At 30.3% G+C, this 18,670-nt stretch overlaps 2 protein-coding genes across 2 annotated transcripts; one reads left to right on the top strand and one right to left on the bottom strand.

Annotated features, from left to right (window-relative positions):
* Positions 1 to 5,402: 5,402 nt before the first annotated feature.
* LOC126835292 (facilitated trehalose transporter Tret1-like) lies at positions 5,403 to 10,545 on the top strand. Its single transcript, XM_050567783.1, has 8 exons — positions 5,403 to 5,550; positions 5,616 to 5,735; positions 5,822 to 5,966; positions 8,314 to 8,449; positions 8,528 to 8,812; positions 8,880 to 9,262; positions 9,350 to 9,476; positions 9,571 to 10,545. The coding sequence occupies exons 2-8, from the start codon at positions 5,728 to 5,730 to the stop codon at positions 10,062 to 10,064; spliced, it is 1,578 nt and encodes a 525-aa protein (XP_050423740.1). The 5' UTR covers positions 5,403 to 5,550; positions 5,616 to 5,727; the 3' UTR covers positions 10,065 to 10,545.
* Positions 10,546 to 11,933: 1,388 nt separating this feature from the next.
* On the bottom strand, positions 11,934 to 17,039 carry LOC126835293 (UDP-glycosyltransferase UGT4-like). The gene is made up of 5 exons (XM_050567784.1): positions 16,632 to 17,039; positions 13,632 to 14,221; positions 12,690 to 12,912; positions 12,393 to 12,612; positions 11,934 to 12,321 (listed from the first exon to the last, which is right to left on the bottom strand). The coding sequence occupies exons 1-5, from the start codon at positions 16,852 to 16,854 to the stop codon at positions 12,063 to 12,065; spliced, it is 1,515 nt and encodes a 504-aa protein (XP_050423741.1). The 5' UTR covers positions 16,855 to 17,039; the 3' UTR covers positions 11,934 to 12,062.
* Positions 17,040 to 18,670: the final 1,631 nt, after the last annotated feature.

Below are 18,670 nucleotides of genomic sequence, written 5' to 3'. Positions count from 1 at the left end.
ATTATGAATAAATGCATGGATTATGAAATCCATTTGAAGTTTGTAAAATAAATTTAAAACTAAATCACCAAAATTCTTTCAGACTGAATCATCAAATTATTGTTTGTTTTAATATTTTATCGAGTAACAAAATCACTAGTTCAATGGTAAACCAAAATAGAAATGTTCTTTTAAAAGTCAAAACCGTTTTGGCAACAGTCCAACATTTTTTATCTTTTATGATGGCAGTTAAAATAAACTAGTCAGCACATAAACAATGAATGTGATTTGTATCATGTCTTTGTACTTCTAAACTTATTACTCATAATATTAATCATTATATAGGAAACAAGTTTTAAAACATATACAAATCAGTCATCTTATAAAATACAAACAATATATTTTGGGTAATTTAGAGTTTAAAGGTAATCTTTAAATTATCATTGGCGTTCAATTGAAGTTTAAATCAAAAAATAATTTATTATTTAAATAAATAGAAAAATTTGTTTTTGCCCTGCTCTAGGAATTTTAGTTTTTAAGTATACGAGAAAAAACATTTTTTCCCATTTCCGGTAATTAGGTATTTGTATTACTAAAGAATATTATAACGAGTGATTTATTTTGTATGGACATTTTATAATAACAAATCCACAATTTTGTTTTATTGATACTTAACATACATAATATTAATCAAATATTATATGTACAATTTTATCAAATATAAGCGACTCTTCTTAGCAAGCTCAACGCCCATTATATCCTTAATTTAATGATCGTGTAATTTTTCATGTTTTTATTAATAGATTGTTATTGTATTATGAAAAATAAATGTAGTTCAAATTAAAAAGGCTATACTGATCATATTCAAATTTGCTATCTTTGTTTATGACCCATCTATTACGCAAATTTAAATAATACAAATAGCTGTTGATCTATTAAGAGATATTTTGATTTTTTAAATCAAGAACATAGATATTGAATGTGGAACAAAAACTTAAACCTTCGCAGCTGCACAACCAAGTTATTAGAAAACTGCATACTTGTTCTTACCTTCAAAATAATTGCGGCTATAGATACAAGATGTAAATATTTATTTTCTTTAAAATTTTAAGCAATAATGAAATACAAGTATTGTATTATGCATTTACTTACTTTACTATCTGATCAACGACATTTTTAGATAATATTACTGAATCATCTTACTAATTTTAAGTACCTGCTCGGTACACTATATAATCGTTAACACTATGTACAAACCATACTACATAGTACATACACAAAAATAATTATCACAAAAATTGTGGCACTGAGTTTATAAATGGCACGTGTATGATAAACAGAGATGAGACATAATAAGTTTATTGAGACGAATTTGTCTAATGATGAACAATAAGTTGTGTAATTACCACAATAGGTTAACCCTGTGTAGCATTTAATATATGTGTTAGCATTATATTGGCTTGCTTTGTCTTGAAGAAACCTTTATTTTGATTATGTAAGTCCTGTTTACTTTTATTATTTTATTATATCTTTTTATAGCCCTTCGGTGCTAAAAGCGAGATCTATGTCAATTACCAATTCAATAAAGTAGTTCATATACTAAGTGTTTAAGTTTTTATTGGCCAACTTGTCAGAAAAAGAAGTGCCGAGTTAATGATTTATGTTATTAGCCATAAGGAAGCCTCGTGATACTTAATTGTTTCCCAATAATTGATTGATACGTTTAATAACATCCACCAACTGTTGATAAAAGTCAAATTAAAGTCCCTAGTAAAATAATGTGTCATGACAGTTCACACTATTCGCAAATTTGTTTTTATCTGCCGATAAATTCATAAATTAATATTACTACTTTACTTTTAGAGACAAAAAAAATTATGTGTTCTCGTTAACTCATAAAATACTTTTTATAATGTATTTGACCATTACATTTAAAAAAAAATTATATTATCATAAAAACAATAATTTTTGTTTAATCAGGTAGCTGCACATTGTCGAGTGTTAAAAACAGTATCAATTTTTATTGTTAAAGCGGTAAAAAGAAAAGTTATTTAACGAAAGTCACCACAACTAACATATCGGACTTGAGTATAACAATACAAAATAGTTATGATCATTACCGTAATTATGGAGACATCGTTTTCGTTATAATTTGGTATTACGATAAAAAATTGTTTTGTTTTATGCTCTTAAATTAAACACAAATCTATCTTACAACTTTTGGGTTACAGTAATTTTATTTTATTATACAACAAAGGGTCATTGTATACGGTCAATAGATGTATCAATAATAAAAACTATTCTATGAACATGACTTAAATAAATTATAATGTTTCGTCAACTTATGTGTTAATGAAGATAAACAGTTGGTAATCAATCGTCTCACTCTGGTCTCCGTGTTTAGTTGAACATCTGGATATTCTTACTGACGAGCACGCTTGATATTGGTCTAATCGACGGATTGCAATTACAGCTGACTCAGTCAACTTATCGATAATCAAACAAGTTTGATATATTCTTTAACCATTTAATTTTGAATACATTTCATTTCGCAACATAAAAATATGGTGTATAAGTCTAAATCAAAATGTGTGTTTTAAGGTACTTTTTTAAATATTTTTGGACAGTGCTGAATAAAATTAGAAAAACCACTATATATTTAATATATAGTGTTTTATAATATATATATATATATATATATATATCATCATCATCATCATCATCATGTAGCTAACGGGCCATGAAGGCCCAACGCTGCCATCATGAGATGGTTTCTTGACGAATTCGCTTCCGGGACGGGTCGTCAATCCGTCGCCGGAGAGGGGGATGGCGGTTCCTTTTTACCGGACGATTGCTCGCCCAGCAAACGGAGCGCCTGTGACCGAGTGTCGAACCGGCGACAGTGAGCGCTAACACACTGCCGCCTTACCCACTCGGCCACTCCTCCTCCTTCTTTAGCTATTGACTATTGTATTAGCTGAGTACCTTGACCAACCAAAAACCATTTCCCCCAAAAGCGGTGGAAACTTTTATTTTACTTTTTCAATCGTTGTTTTAGGACTTGAGGTCTGAGAGTTAGACTAAAATAGGGCAACTACATCAACAATTTTCTCACAAAACTGTAAAACTTTTTTATAAAAGGAAAAAAATTATTCTTTGGCCGTAATAAATTTCCAGGTTTAAATATCAACCTGGACCATTCACACGTAAATATCCGTGTAAATGAATCAACAGTTAACAGCTTTTTAAAAAATATGTTAAATGTTATTGATTACCTTATTGGTAACAACGGCAAAGAATTAGGAAATACATACATACGATCAATCGTATCTATTTAATACTAAAATACAGCTTTAAACACATTATTGCATTTACAATTCGTTTATCGACATTTGAAAGTGGTTTCAGTTATAATAATTCTTGCAAATCTGTGACTATCCCGATCACAATAATCAATATGTTCCATCATTCCTCTAAGCCCCGGCTCCATTGTGTCTTTGTGTCAACAATTGATATATATATATATATATATTGATGGTCTATTCAAATCATAATTGATACACGTTGACTATTGACCATTTGCAAATCACATAATAATGCAATACTAAGGAAGCGAGATTTTTTCGTTTCATACAAATTATTATAGATTATTTATTGTCTTATGTTATGCTATTAAAAACGATATTCATTATAGCTGATCATAGCATTAAAAATATGTATGTATTTGTATAACTGCCATTTAAAGCTACTAATTTTGTTTTGGTAATTGGTTCGATAAATAGTGGAGATGTAGGTAGTGTTTTTACTAACTAATAAATATCAAATTTAATGCATCATAATATATTAGCGTATGTTAATAATTTCGAAGGATTTAGACTATAGACAATTGTGGGAAATAAATAATGTTAAATTTTAGCGTATTGTTTGTTGTATTGAAACATATCCAGGTTCGTAGTTTATCGGTGTCACGAGTCAAGGTTATAATATAAATATTATATAAAAATTAAAAGGTTATACATAAATATCAAAATACATTTTGTAATTTAGCATACCATAAATAATATAATATTATGTACAAATATGATTTATATAAGCTTATAAATAGAACCCATAAAAATAATTACATTAATTGGAACTAAAACGTTAAAATAAAATATATACCTAATCTAATGGTTTATTATTTTGTTACCAGCACACCTCAGCCATCTAAACGAGTTATGCCAACAGTAATCTCCTCTTATACATTACAGAATGGGTCATCGAGACAATGATTGGGATAATAATAAATTTAAACCGATAACACGTATAGTTGGAATGTTGTAGAATTTGTATGCAATTTACTTCTCTACGTGTCATGGTAAAATTGTTATACATGTTATTTGATTGGATTATCTGTAAAAGTACACCTCGCTTCTTCGTATTTAACTTAGAACTCTATATAGTTCGTTTTACGCTAGTAAATGCTGCGTTACCTCAAATTACGGTTAGAATACTCAATACACTCATAAGAATGATTGATTATTGAACACCGACCTTGATCATAATATTATATTATTATTATTAGTAGAACTGTTTTTATTTCATCATAGAAACCACTTTCGATTAGTGATGTACTAATACAATATTATATTAAATACCTGCTAAATGTTTTAATTTTTGGCTTTTTTGAAGAATTTTACAGACATTGCTCTACTGTCAACACATAATATTCTATATAAAGATGTCTGTTATCAGATGTCTTGTAATTTCTTTGTAAACAATTATTATTTATAAATCCTGATGGTTTATAACAATTTAACCTTCTTTATGCTGGTGAGTAATTGGTAAATTATCGTATGTTAACAAATAAGAAATATTATAATTATCGACAAGTGTTTATCTATCCTTAATCCTTGGATGAACCAAATCACGATCAAAAATCCTTCAGTACAGAAATTAGATTTAATCCTAAGTATTATTAATATATTTACAAGTTGTTTCTTCTGTAAATAGCTGTGAAGTGGTTTATGGTACAAAAAAAAAAAATTCCCGATATTAATAGTATTAACAATCGATTAAGTTAAACATTAATAATCTGCATATTATATTCTAAAAGGTTAGGGTCTGAGCAATGAAATGGTACAAACATTGTTAATATTTATATTGATTGTAACGTATAGAAGTGCGTGAGAAAGGTCATTTTGAAATTTCGATTACAAAGAGATGCCAAGCCAGCTGTAAACACAAATAATTGTAATCGTATCAGCGAACATATTTTGCAAATCGTCGATGGCCAAAAAACGAGCAATACCCGCCGTAAGCCCCGCCTGACCCGCACCGTTAGCGAAGGAAAAAATATCACAGTGACAAGCCGTGGTATATTTTTTTTTGTACTGTCCGGCAATCCCTCCCACCACTAAGTGCACCACAGCCGTTTGACCAGCATTATTACAATCCGAACAGTTGGCCATAGCCACCGCATTGACTTACACCGTCGTCTCCTGACGGCCGCGAATGTTAGCGCCAAATGTCGTTATTTTTCGACGAACAAATTATTTCGGATTGGTGATTTTCCGAAATTTTGGTTCCCTCGTGAGTTTTGTTTTTATTGCACTAAACGAATTTTACCTGCGAGTCATGATCCACGGAATTTTTAGGTTTAACATCTATTGATGACAAGAGAATATCACGAAATCGCAACTTTCGTTAGTATAGCGTTGTGCACGTTGAAAACATAATTGACGTTCGGTGTGCACACTCAAAAACAGAATGGCCATGTAAGTAATAAACGTGAATACAATTTGTGTAAGAAAAAATGTGGTTTTTGTCGAGGCGACGTTAACCGATGGTGACTTTTTTGCAGCCCGGAAATATGTAACGCCGAAAAAATGATAGGTTCCGAGTTACTGTACCTGGATGCCGTTGGGTTCCAAGAGAAGAAGAGACCGTTGCTAAAGGTCGACACGTTGGAGGAACTTAAGCCGAAAAAAGGAAGTTCGTTCAAACAAGTAAGTCAGCGAAACCCGCGATTTATTTTAATAACCGTATTACCTGTTGTGATGATAGTTGTAAAGTATAAACGTGAGCTGATAGTTATTGGCCGTGGATCGTGGTCATTAATGTAATAAAACGTAGGCGTGTTATAATTATAATTTAGTTTATCTATTAAGTACAGCATAAACAATTATAACGCTCACGCTTAACTCAAGGTTGGCATGTTTAAAACATGACATATTGTTTACATTATTTGAATATATAAAATACAAATCTATTTTTTTAAATTAAAATGTTGTACTCTAAGGATAATTAAAATAACCGGCGTACTTCATATAGGAAATACAGAGAGAAATAAAAAAGAAAGAAAGAATCCTGACCCAATCAAGGTTTTTTAGGAAAACAAAACACCGATAACACGTCATATATTTTTTAGTGAATAACAAACGTTTTTTGGACTTATACAAAAATAAACCCAACTGACTTTTTTGGGTCTAGGTTTTTTTTTTGACAACAGGAAATATAGTTTATTTCATGTTTTACTGACAAATTTATGTCGTGTCTAAAGATAATTGTTGTTTATTACATAATTAAATGAAACAATATCGATTTAACAGTAATTATAGTATTATATTTAAAATTAATAATCAAAACCATAGAATATTAGATGTTTATTCAAAGTAAATTATTATGTTATTCTATGCTGATTGTCGATACTTATTTATAAAATTATTATGATTGTTATTATAGATTAATAACACGATAAATAGTATGATTTTAGATACTGTATTTATTGTACACAGTAACATGTGGTAGATAACAAACGTCGCGACGAGTTCCCAAGTTTCTGTAGCAAGTAGACGAAATACCGATAAAAGTTAAATACTGGGCGTCGCACCGCCCATTTTTAAGGAGTAAAGATTAGGCAATTTTTTACAAAATCTTAATTTAAAGGTTAAACTGTGATGTGTAATTATTAATTCAACAACTAGGACTCTATTTTGGTAGTTAATTAATTTTTCGGACTACCACAGCATCCTTGAAAGCGATTTAAAAATGTTTTTTCATCTCTATATGTTTAAGCAGACTGAAAATAACTCGCTTAACTTTGGTTTTAAAGTAAAAGCACCTATTATAAAATTAAAAGAGAACAATATTCCGGAGGGCACCACGGTGTTTTTTTTTCATTATTGCAAGTATAATTCCCAATATATCGTTTAGAAATAACGACTATTTTAACATTTTTAAATGACGATAACTTTTCAAAAAAATTTTTTTTTTTTTAACGCACCGTGGTGCCCTCTGGAACATTCTTCTCTTTTAATTTTATTATGGGTGATTTTACTCTAAAACCAAAATTAAGCGAGTTATTTTCAGTTGACGTTAACATGTTTTTACCACTGAAAATCACCGGTGCGACGCCCTCTTAAAATAATATGTTAAGGGGTCTCTACACTAGCATGTTTTAAGACGCATTGTATAGGCAATTTTCACCAAATTGTATACACCAATTTAAAAAAAAACGCTAACAAATTGTGGTAATAAAATCCTTTTTACTTATTTAAATTGATTATTAAAAAAATTAAAAATATTTATAAATACAAATATTAATTTATTTATTTAAATTAAATTAAATATTAATAAATCTTTATTAAAATTTTAGTATTAATATTTAAAAATAATTAAAATCGATTATATCTATTTGTATTTATAATCGGAACTAATTATAAGTTCTGATGATATTTCATCATTTTTTCTGCGAAGCATGTTTTTGAACAAAATAACGCGCCGAGTTAATACATTTAAGATTTTTGTTGAGTTAACGGATTTTTATACCACAACACACGCGTTGACCATAATATTGAGAGTGGTCTTTATTTAAACTTTAAATATTAAACATAATATATAAACAAAATATTTAGTTTTCTGAGGAGCGACCACACGTTTGAAAGTATTTACCGAGATTTTATGTTAACGTTTTGATGCAAATATGCAATTATTATATCAATTATTATTACATCAAGAGGTTACATAAGAGATCCAATGACATTATTGTATTTTATTATTGAAAACTTTTGATCTATTTACGTTCTTAGCTTGGTAATTTTCGAATGTCTTTGTTCGTGTGATGACAATTCGAACTCGTTACAGAGTTCATCTTCAAAGGATAGTCACCGTTCTATGTCGCTACTATACTTACGTTTAGTCGTTAATTATTGATATTTAAAAAAACCAATTGGGTTTATATTTTTATTAATTTTTTATTTAAACTACAGTAATGTACATTTAGGAGGAGAGTGAGTGGTTCAGTGGGTAAGGCGTAGGTAACTATCAACTATATCAAAGTATTATATTTTACAGATAGTCGTAGCGCTGGCTGCTAACGTTGGTACCATGAACACCGGTCTCGTTTTTGGGTATTCTGCTGTGAGTCTACCACAATTGCAAGCAAAAGGATCTCGTTTGCTCATAAACCGACACCAAGCCTCGTGGATAGGTAAACTTCTTTAAATATTCGTCTATTTTCGTATTATTCAAGTACTCGAAATACTATCTATTGCTTAATATTTTTTAGCGAGTGTATCGACTATTGGAACTCCATGCGGATGCATTCTTAGCGGTTATCTCACCGATTTAGTAGGACGCAAAAAAACTCTCTTGTTCACACAGTTACCCGCCATCATTGGATGGATAATGATAGGTTCTGCGACGTCAGTAGAGTGGATATATGTGGGTAGATTTTTGGCCGGCCTTAGTTCCGGTATGATAGGTGCGCCTTCCAGGGTGTACACATGTGAAGTGTCGCAGCCACATCTCCGAGGTGTGCTTTCGGGATTCGCATCCGTAGGAACTTCTCTAGGTATAAATTGTAATAACCCCACCCCATAATAGGTGGAAGGTGGTTTCAAGTATTGACCTTTGTACAGGAGTGATGTTGGAGTATTTGGCTGGCTCAATATTAGACTGGTATACGTTAGCGTACTTCAACGCTTTATTATCGACAACTGCACTGTGTGCGGCATTTTTCATACCGGAATCGCCATCGTGGTTGATATCGTCGCAAAAAGACGAAAAAAGATGCAAGGCTAGCTTGAAGAGAGTCAGGGATAGCACCTGTGACGTGGACGTCGAAGTTAATAACTTGGTAACTTTTTCAGAAAACAACACAAAACTATCCGCAAAGAAAAAATTAAAGATGATCTGCCAGGCGTCTACCGTAAAGCCGTTTTTAATACTCACCACTTACTTTATCCTAAGTCAATATTCTGGACTAAATGTAGTCACCTTCTACGCCGTTGACATTATCAAGGTAATCGAGGCTCTTGATTGTTTCTCATTTTACCTGATGCTAATCTGACGTTATATACTCATCACCCCGCTGTGCGTATTCTTACAGGACTCTGGGTCTACGCTGGACAAGTATGTGGCTACAATATTGTTGGGTGTAATCCGATTACTGTTTACCGTAATCGGTTGTATGCTGATGTGGAGGTTCGGCCGCAAGACTCTTTCCTACGTATCAAGTGTGTACATATTTATCTTAGATATTATGCAAAAATGGAGACAAGCGCGGTCAGTGGTAGAGTTATTGACAAATGTGTAAACGTTTTGCTTCAGGTATCGGATGCGGTCTTTCTATGGTGTGCTTTGGCGGATACATGGTTCAACACGACATTTGGAAGTCACAAGGGATAACGCCTCGCGCTACTTGGGTGCCGGTCATGAACTTATCAACATTCTACGCAGCTTCGACTATAGGTTATCTGATCGTGCCATGGGTGATGATCGGCGAAGTTTACCCAAATCAAGTCCGAGGAGTGGTCGGAGGGTTGACTACGTGCGTTGGCCACTTTTCGCTATTCGTAGTGCTTCAGACTTACCCGATTTTCCAAGAACATTTCACGAAACCCGGCACGTTTTTCATTTACGGTGTTGTAGCTCTTAGCAGCACGTTGTTTATCTACTTGTACTTGCCGGAGACCAAAGGTAAATCTTTGCAGGAAATCGAAGAATCGTTTGTGAAAAAAAAGAAACCCGACATTGGCAATAAAGTCGTTGTTCCCGACATTGTCAATAACTTGCCAAAAGCTGCACCGAACGTGGTTGTATAAACACTTTCAGTTCGTAGTAGTCAGTTGAAGTTATAAGGAAATTTCTCTGTAATTAGTTCCTTTAAATTTGATCTTGAATTTTACTTGACTTCGGTGTCTTCTAATATGGCTAATGTAACGAGGTGTGCTCAATATTTATGCAGACCGAGTGTCTTAAATAAAACGTCATTAAGTATTAAAATTTGGAGACTTCAAATTTCGTATAGGTTATTCAAATGTTTATCTTTTAACGTTTTACTATAATTGTTTAATTTTTGTTGGCAAGTACATTTAGTTTATGATTACTTTACCTAATAGTTTCTAGATGTTTCTTAAGACTGATTTAACAAAATTATTTATTATTGCTAAAGAAAATAATAATTTTACAGTTTTTCGAGAACACGTTAATATTGTTATTATAAAATAATTAATACCAAACATTCATTTTTTTAATACAAACGAATGTGACGACTTGTTAGTACAGGTAATTTTTTATGTATATTATTTGTTATGGATTTTACTGATAAATTGTAAAGACACGAATATTGTAAAGTTGTATATGTTTTTATTTGTAATATTATTATTGATTGTTAATGAAAATAAAAACAATATAATTTATATTGATGTATATTTTTTTCTTACATTCTAAAAATTATAAATATAAATCATTTTATCATTTTTATAAGTTGTTATAGTAAACTTAGTTCCTATAATTCTTGAAAATACAACGTGAATGACTAGAAATAAATGTACAAAATAATTGAACTAGTAACCCATTATACATTTATGTGTTTATAAAATAACTACTCTCTTACCGGTTGAAAGTGTATACAAATAGAACAACCGATGTAAGGAAAAAATATTGTACGTGGTACTTAACTTGTAACTGAACGCGTTTATATTTTGTTATAACTCTTTTATAGTATTTATCAAGGGTTTAACTATACGAATTTATTTATCAATAAATAATTAATTAGAGGAAAATAGTAATTTAGTTAATAACGCAGTTGTTTCCCTTTTTTAGTCTTATTTCTTTTTATTATTTTGTGTAACCAAAGTAACAAGTTATTAAATAAAGGAGTTATTGAAATTAAAGCAAGTTCGAATAGAAAACATTTAATGGAATTATTTTTTATGCAGATTTATCTTTTTTTATGTATCCAAAACGTATATTAAATTCTTTGCGTAAATACTGTAAGTTCGGCTTTAAAAAATACAAATTTATCACAATTGCTTTAGTTAATTGACCTCTAATAGTTTGACTACATGACGCCGAATTTTAGCCCAATAGGTGATCACAAGCAAAAACAGACTTGGTTCCGTCGTTACTTTTATTGGACCTAAAACCTCCAAAAAAATTATTTATTTGTCATGTAGTTAATTATAATGAATAATTGATACTTATCTTCCTACCCTATCTCAAAGACTTATGTATGTTTTTTTGAGTCAGAAGAAATATTAAAAATTATTTATTTTTAGTAGGTATTACAATTGATTGTATATTTTTAAATGTGTCAAGTAGCTGCATATTGCATATGAAAACACAATAATAAATCGAATGGTATAGTTATGTTTTCAATTAATACAAACTTGGAATATTTATTTAAGGTAGATGTATTGTATACTGATGGAACATTCTAATATTGCACTAAGCACTTCTGCTAGCTATTTACTTTTCGTGGCTTAGCACTAACGATAACAATATTAGTTAATTAACCACTAAAAATGAAAAACTCAATGACAATTTTAGGTAGTTTTGGAACCCCGGGTTCTTTAGCGGGATGCAACTAGTATCATCAAATATTTAATAATGTTTCGGATATTTGTTAATAGATGCCAAAAGACTGATGTTTTCTTCTTTACACTAATAACATAGTACATAATATCATCTTCAACTATCATAATTTATTAATGTATTTAGAAAAAAAGCTTTCTTAATACATCAACAACATGTATACATTTCTAAACATTTTTCAAGCGGGCAAATAATATAATAAATATTAATGTTGTAATTTTTGTCTACCTCCAAAATAAAGGACATAATAACTTTTTTGATCCATAATAACAAACGCAAAAAAGAACACCCGTTGACACAAGAACAGCCAATACAACATCAATTAGGAAATATTGGGAATCGTTTAGATCTAAAGAATCACTTTTTAAGTGTTCAGCTCCACGGTTCCGAATGACGTACTCAACCCAATAAACAGCTCTCTCCATAGGACTCGTCGGTTGATCTTTGTATATCAAGCTTTGCTTCTTCATGTTTTCTTTATACCTGCTTGAAAACTTACTTTTTAATTCAGGGATCCATAAATTAATAAGTATAGATCATAAAATCATACGTACATAGAATTTGTTAGAACTTCATTAACGGCATTGCCAAACGTCTCTTCGGTCAAATAATGAAATCCTTCTAATTTGCCGCAAAACTTATTCTCGACTAGTTTCACATTTGAATACTGGTCAGCAAAAAATGGCACACCTACTACAGGTACCGCGTAGTATGTAGCTTCCTCTAAACTATGAAGTCCTCCGTGAGTGATGAAAAGTTTCAGATTCGAATGTGCTATATGATTTATGAACATAATTATTATAGTTAGTAAAATGCAGAGTTTAAACGAATCGGTTATTAGGACAATATACCCAAAATATCTTGTTGAGGAATCCAAGCTTCGGTTATAATATTGGAAGGCAACTTAATATTTTCGTCTGGTGACCATTTGATAATTATCTTTTGCTTTAATTTAGCAAGGACGGTGATGATAGCGTCCAATTTAACTTTCGGCAAGTCAGACAAATTAACAACCGATCCAAAGCTAAAAAGTATTACTCCTTCTGGTGCTGAGTCCATAAAACTTTGAATATTCTATAACATTTAACAAAAATTAAATTTATCGTATTTCAGTTCTTTTGTTTTTTTTAAACGGTTAGGTTTAGAAAATAATTTAACAACTATGTCTGCCGGTATATTCAGAGGAAAATCCATTAAAAGTGTTTTTTTTTTACATGCCCAATTAAAAAACCTCAGCCAAGTCTGCAACCACGAAAGAGCATTTTCATGTCTCGTTGAAGTACCAAACAAATTTTGCGCCCTTTCTCTTACCCCTACCCCCTACCTTCCATCCTCTATCACCATTATAATTCCCAACCCCAACCACATCCCTCATCTATCATCTCTTATCAGATATGCTTTTGTAAGGACCGCTTTTTTCGGTTATGTGCCAGAGCTAAGAGATGAAAATGTCAAAAAAAGTGTAGGATCCTTATAAACACTAAAAATATCGTTGGCTTACATGTGAAATACATTAAGTCTAAAGTCGATAATCAAGATATGACTTAACAATGGATTTCGTCAGTCTAAAGATCACAATATTTTAGACCACCAGAAAAAAACCAAAAAAACTAAAATTATAAAAATCTCGATTTAATGTATTTCGCTTGTAAGCCAACGATATAATTAAGTCTCTCCTCTTTTTGGTGGCACGGAACGCACACAGTTTTGGATGTACTGGTTTCAAAATTAGTAGTGCTAAGTACACCTAAGCATGCTTAATCATCCTGTGTCTAAAATAAAAAAATTAGAACCTGCGGTAGCCGTTTCGATGGTCTAATATGCATTCCTCCGACTTCAATGACACCTGGTAAATAGGGTCTTGTCACTCCAACAGCATAATGTCCATTGACCAGTGTCAAAGAAACATTTTTTAACATTTCTTCAAGACTGGGTCTAGTTTCCCAACCTGTATACTTGAAATACTTATCCATAATTTGTTTAATTTTGGGCATGTAATGTAGATTTTCCACATATAGCTGTATAACTCCACTTATAGTGTTTTTTAAACGTTCGATAAATGTCATTTCGTCAGTTACACTCGAACAAATATCTGGTATGTATGAAAATGTAGAAGGCATGTGTAACCATTTGCTGATACTTGGCCATAATGCTGCGGGTACAAGGTTAATGACGGGAGCGTTGAATTTATGCCCAATAGCAACAGTATACTCCTGCACGAACGTTTCAACCATAACCAAATCGAAGGAATAACTTTCAGAATGAATAAATTCCATCATTTTCTTGTGGGATAAAACTAAACTGCCAAGTTTAACACCTAAATTCCATTTTAGAGGACTTGAGTTTAGAAAATTCATGTCAACCAACTCCATAACATTTCTCTCTAAAATGCATACATAACATATTGTTTATTAATTATAAAGTAAAAATAAAAAATAAATGAAATATTATTTAATAATTTTAAATTGTCTGTTAGATATTTCATTATAATAAGTTATGATAGTACCTAGATGTTATAAGAACAATGCATGTTTGTTACTACTTAATCAAAAATCCATTAAAAATGTTGGAAAGGCTACTATTTTTTACATAAACCTAAGCCGTAGGTAAACCGTCGCCCAGTTCACACTCTCCACAAATTCTCCATTTAATATTAAAATAAATTAAAACGAATTCAAACAAATAAAATGCTAAATGTATGCATTTTTACCTAATTGCAAATAATCTACTATGCGAAATCGGTCCTTATGGATTAATATTTCTGAATAGGTTAATAGTATTAAGAACAATTTAGAAATGTAAACATATAAACACATTATTTACCAAAATTTGTATAGTATAAAACTTTGTTAAAATACTACATACTACAAAGTAAGTAGAGCTGAGAATTATTCAAATAGAAATTTATCTAAATAATCATCTAGATAATAAATTACTCACGTGAACATTTTTGAAATAAGTATTAAACATATTATTCAAATAATTTTCAAGTGAGGTTTTCAACTCATTTTTTTAAGAGAACATGATACCTCTATATTTATTAATGATAAATATATATATATATATATATATATATATAAATGTATTTTTTTGCAAAATCTTAATTTGAAGCTTAAACTATTATATGCAATTAAAAGTATAGTAATTATAACTTTTTTTGGTAGTAAATTTATTTTTCGGACTATTACAATTCACAGCATCTTTGTCACGATTTTAAATATTTTTTCATCTATATATAATTACGCAGAATATGTTTTACTAAGTCTATAGTTATTTTAGAGCAAAAACGCCTATTATGAAATCGAAAGATAACAACGTTTTGGAGACAATGTCAAATCTTGTCATCTTTCGTTTTTGTTATAGGTATTTTAGCTCTAAAATCATCATGGAACGAGTAAAGCGCATTCTGAGTAGGTATGTTTTAACGATAGAAAAATGGCTGTATGACGTCCTCTTCATAAAATAATTAATGAGAACATTCATTAATGTATACTTTATAAACTGTTTGTTTCAAAAGCTCACTTTGACTAAGGCAAGTACTTCATACAAATTTAATTTTGCCTTATCTATAATTTAATATTATATTTACAGTGAAATGTAACTCGTTGTTACTGTAATGTTATAATAACTAAAGTAGATAAAAAAATTAATCTAAAAATAACGTTTTTATGCGCCTTGAGAAGTATAAAATAACCCTCCGGGAGTCTTGATAACCAAATAGGACAGGTGAACTAGAAAAACGTGGGGCGCATCTTTTTACTTAGATATAAATCCTAAGCTTTCATGCTAATGCATTAAGTTGTCTCTCATAATGCTGTCTCTCTAACCGAACGGATCAGAAAGTGAATTTTTTTTTAACTACCTACTTGCTAAACATTTAAAGTAATGTGGTGCTCAATTTTACACGACATGTCATTAAGTATTATTTTATGTAGAAGAGAAAAGATGATTGTGCACGAATTATGAGTTAAGGTAGTTATTAATGAGAAGAGAATGTTATTATATATTCAGACGTCTGAAGTAGTAAAGATGCGCCCCACGTTTTTCTAGTTCACCTGTCCTATTTGATTATCAAGACCCCCGGAGGGTTATTTTATACTTTTTAAGGCGCAAAAAATGTTATTTTTAGATTAATTTTTTAATCTACTTTAGTTATTTTGTTCTTTTTCGTTTTCGTATGTACGTATCTATATATTTAAATGTACAATGTTATATAATGAATATACATGATATAATATACATAATAAATAATAAATAAATAATAATAATAAACTTGTATTCTATGGTATTAAAATGCAATAATTCTATAAACTTTTAGATTTCTTACAATATAAATTGCTACTAAGGTTGAAAAAAATTGTAAGAAAATGCAAAAAAGTGTATAGATGGGAACAGGTTTGAACCTGGTACCGCTTATATCTTAGTACCGTTCACGACCAAATGCACCACGCATAATTTTTGCTGGCGAGTGAGAAATAAGTCTTTTTGAATTGCAAGATTCCACTCGGAACGACGGACAAGAAATTGACCCCATTTTAACCCCCTTTAGGGGTGGAATTTTAAACCTCTTGTGGACTAATAATGCATTGTCATCGATTTGTGAGCTACCCTGAAAGTTTCAGCCGAATAGCTAATCGGGAAGTGCTCGAAATTTGAGTTGAAAGATTCCACCCGTAACGACAAACAAGATTGTGAGTTCATAAAAACGTTATAAAAATGTACTTTTCACACCTGTGTAGTATGTCATTGAAAATATTGTCATTAGTCATTAGCATTTATTTTAGGGTACGTACTTCTTTCTCCCTCCATAAACGGTCCGACATCAGTATAGTTTGGAATTGTACCGTTTACTGGAAAACAACTTAAAACCGTGACATTGTGACCTCGTTGGGCTAGTTGTTCAAAAAGAGGCTGAAAGCCACGTATATGACTTTTAACAGGTAACGGCGTGAAGACCAATATGTTTGCAGCATTTGCAATTATTGGAAATGTCAATAAAATCCAACTGAACGACATTTTACACACAATTTCTATTACTTTTATTCAAGTTGTTACATTATACTACCATAATATTTAATCATAATCAAAATTAAAAATAAAATACAATCACATTGAACATTTTAACACTAAGCGGCACAATGTAAACAACTATATTTTACAAACTGCATCTACGCTGTACACATACATCAATACTGTTTTTTCCTGTGTATCGACTATAAAATAAGTTGTTCGTCAACAAATAATCTCATTAATACCTAATCAAATTAATATAATATTAGTTATACATGTATAATAATAATAAAAATGATTATTATTATTGCTATAGTAACACTTATAATTTATATAACTACATTTTTGTATAACATAAGATTAGCTAGACACAGATTAATAATGCAGTTAGTATTAATGTGTTATAATTAGGTACTCAATGGCATATTTCTGTATTAGAAAGGAATTTGTTATCTCGATTCACGGTCAAAGTATACAGTGGGTACTCTGTCCACTAAAATCTAACATTAAGGTTAGTCCATGGTGAGTGTAACTAAATATGAAGTTATCTGTATACAAAATTATGGAGAAGTTATGAAATTATAATGTAGTACATTTCACGAAAAATAATACAAACGAAACTTTCGTTTCGCATTTGTTTAGCATACTAAAATTATGCGATGTGTCTATAATACAATACTATTAAAGTCATCACTACATTAGATTAAAAAATAACAATAATTTTAGTAGCTAAAGCGTTATAATAAAATTAATCTAGTCATTACACACTGGGAGGCTATGAGTCTTGCGGCTTCTTTTGAAGTCAGCGTAAAACTTAAAGATATATAATTATAAATTTCATTCTACTATAAAAAAATAATTATATTATTTTTCTTCATTTAAATTGATTATCATAAAAAAAGCTTCCAACCATGATAAATAATACACAAACATATAATATATATATATTTTTATTTAATTATTTATGTGGGAGCTATATATTATATATCTTCAATTGACGGTAAATTATATTATTTTATCTAGTACACGATATTTGACTAAAGCTTTTTTTACTAATTTTAATGTATTAAAAATAGGTTTTCCAATTGTACAAAAGTCAAGAGAGGGATAAAGTAAGTATTCCTTGATTAAATAGTAAAATTAAAAAAAAAAACAGTTCAGGACTAGGTATCTATGCCTGAATTAATTTCAAGGATTTGCTCCCGTATAGCTAAAGCCATTAAAAATCTAAATAAATGGTAAAAACCAAATATTCATACAACCCGAATGAATTTTGTGATGTATAACCCGATACATCCAACACCCGAATTAATACTAGTTTTAACCTATAGGTACCCATATTCTAAACAAATTACATTTTGTAAATACATATTGACATGTTTGTATATTTCAAGGAGAATTTAGTTTTTTTATAATTAGGGGAACTGTGTTAAATTACTTCTAATAACGTGGATAATGACCTATAATGACTACCTGCACGCTAAGTGTTAATAACTAATAATTCTTGTTTTATACAATGTGCGTTTTAAATAAAAATATTTTTTTTTTAATTAAAATGTTGTTTCTCTATATAGGTCATTAATTGTAAAAGTGGTGAACTCCAAAAGTTAAAAGTATACATATTTTTGCTTAATGAAGTTACATTTGGTCATATTTTTCGTAAAAGAAAAGCGACTCCAATAATTACAAAACTTGTATTTGTTTTCCTACACATTAATTCACCAAAATATCGTTATTTCAAAATGGAATTATAAGGAGTTATTTCAATTTTACAATGAACAACACATATATATGTTTACAATAACACGTGAACAGTGAACGT

This window comes from Adelges cooleyi, unplaced genomic scaffold, assembly GCF_023614345.1.
Source record: "Adelges cooleyi isolate 19-005CV unplaced genomic scaffold, UGA_ACOO_1.1 ACOO_flye_CR_arks_rails_tigmint_CR_PRNA_23, whole genome shotgun sequence".
Taxonomy (NCBI): Eukaryota; Metazoa; Arthropoda; class Insecta; order Hemiptera; family Adelgidae; genus Adelges; species Adelges cooleyi.
This window is presented reverse-complemented; position numbering and strand designations above follow the sequence as displayed.

What these genes read in the sequence shown, in the direction of transcription:
- LOC126835292 (XM_050567783.1), top strand. An exon ending in AAGGAAGTTCGTTCAAACAA is followed by an intron (nt 5,967 to 8,313) that starts GTAAGTCAGCGA and finishes TATATTTTACAG; the next exon opens with ATAGTCGTAGCGCTGGCTGC. An exon ending in ACGCCGTTGACATTATCAAG is followed by an intron (nt 9,263 to 9,349) that starts GTAATCGAGGCT and finishes GTATTCTTACAG; the next exon opens with GACTCTGGGTCTACGCTGGA.
- LOC126835293 (XM_050567784.1), bottom strand. Translation starts at nt 16,854, where the DNA reads ATGTCGTTCAGTTGGATTTTATTGACATTTCCAATAATTGCAAATGCT. An exon ending in GTTTATGGAGGGAGAAAGAA is followed by an intron (nt 14,222 to 16,631) that starts GTACGTACCCTA and finishes TATGCATTTTAG; the next exon opens with AGAGAAATGTTATGGAGTTG. An exon ending in CATCGAAACGGCTACCGCAG is followed by an intron (nt 12,913 to 13,631) that starts GTTCTAATTTTT and finishes TAAATGTTATAG; the next exon opens with AATATTCAAAGTTTTATGGA.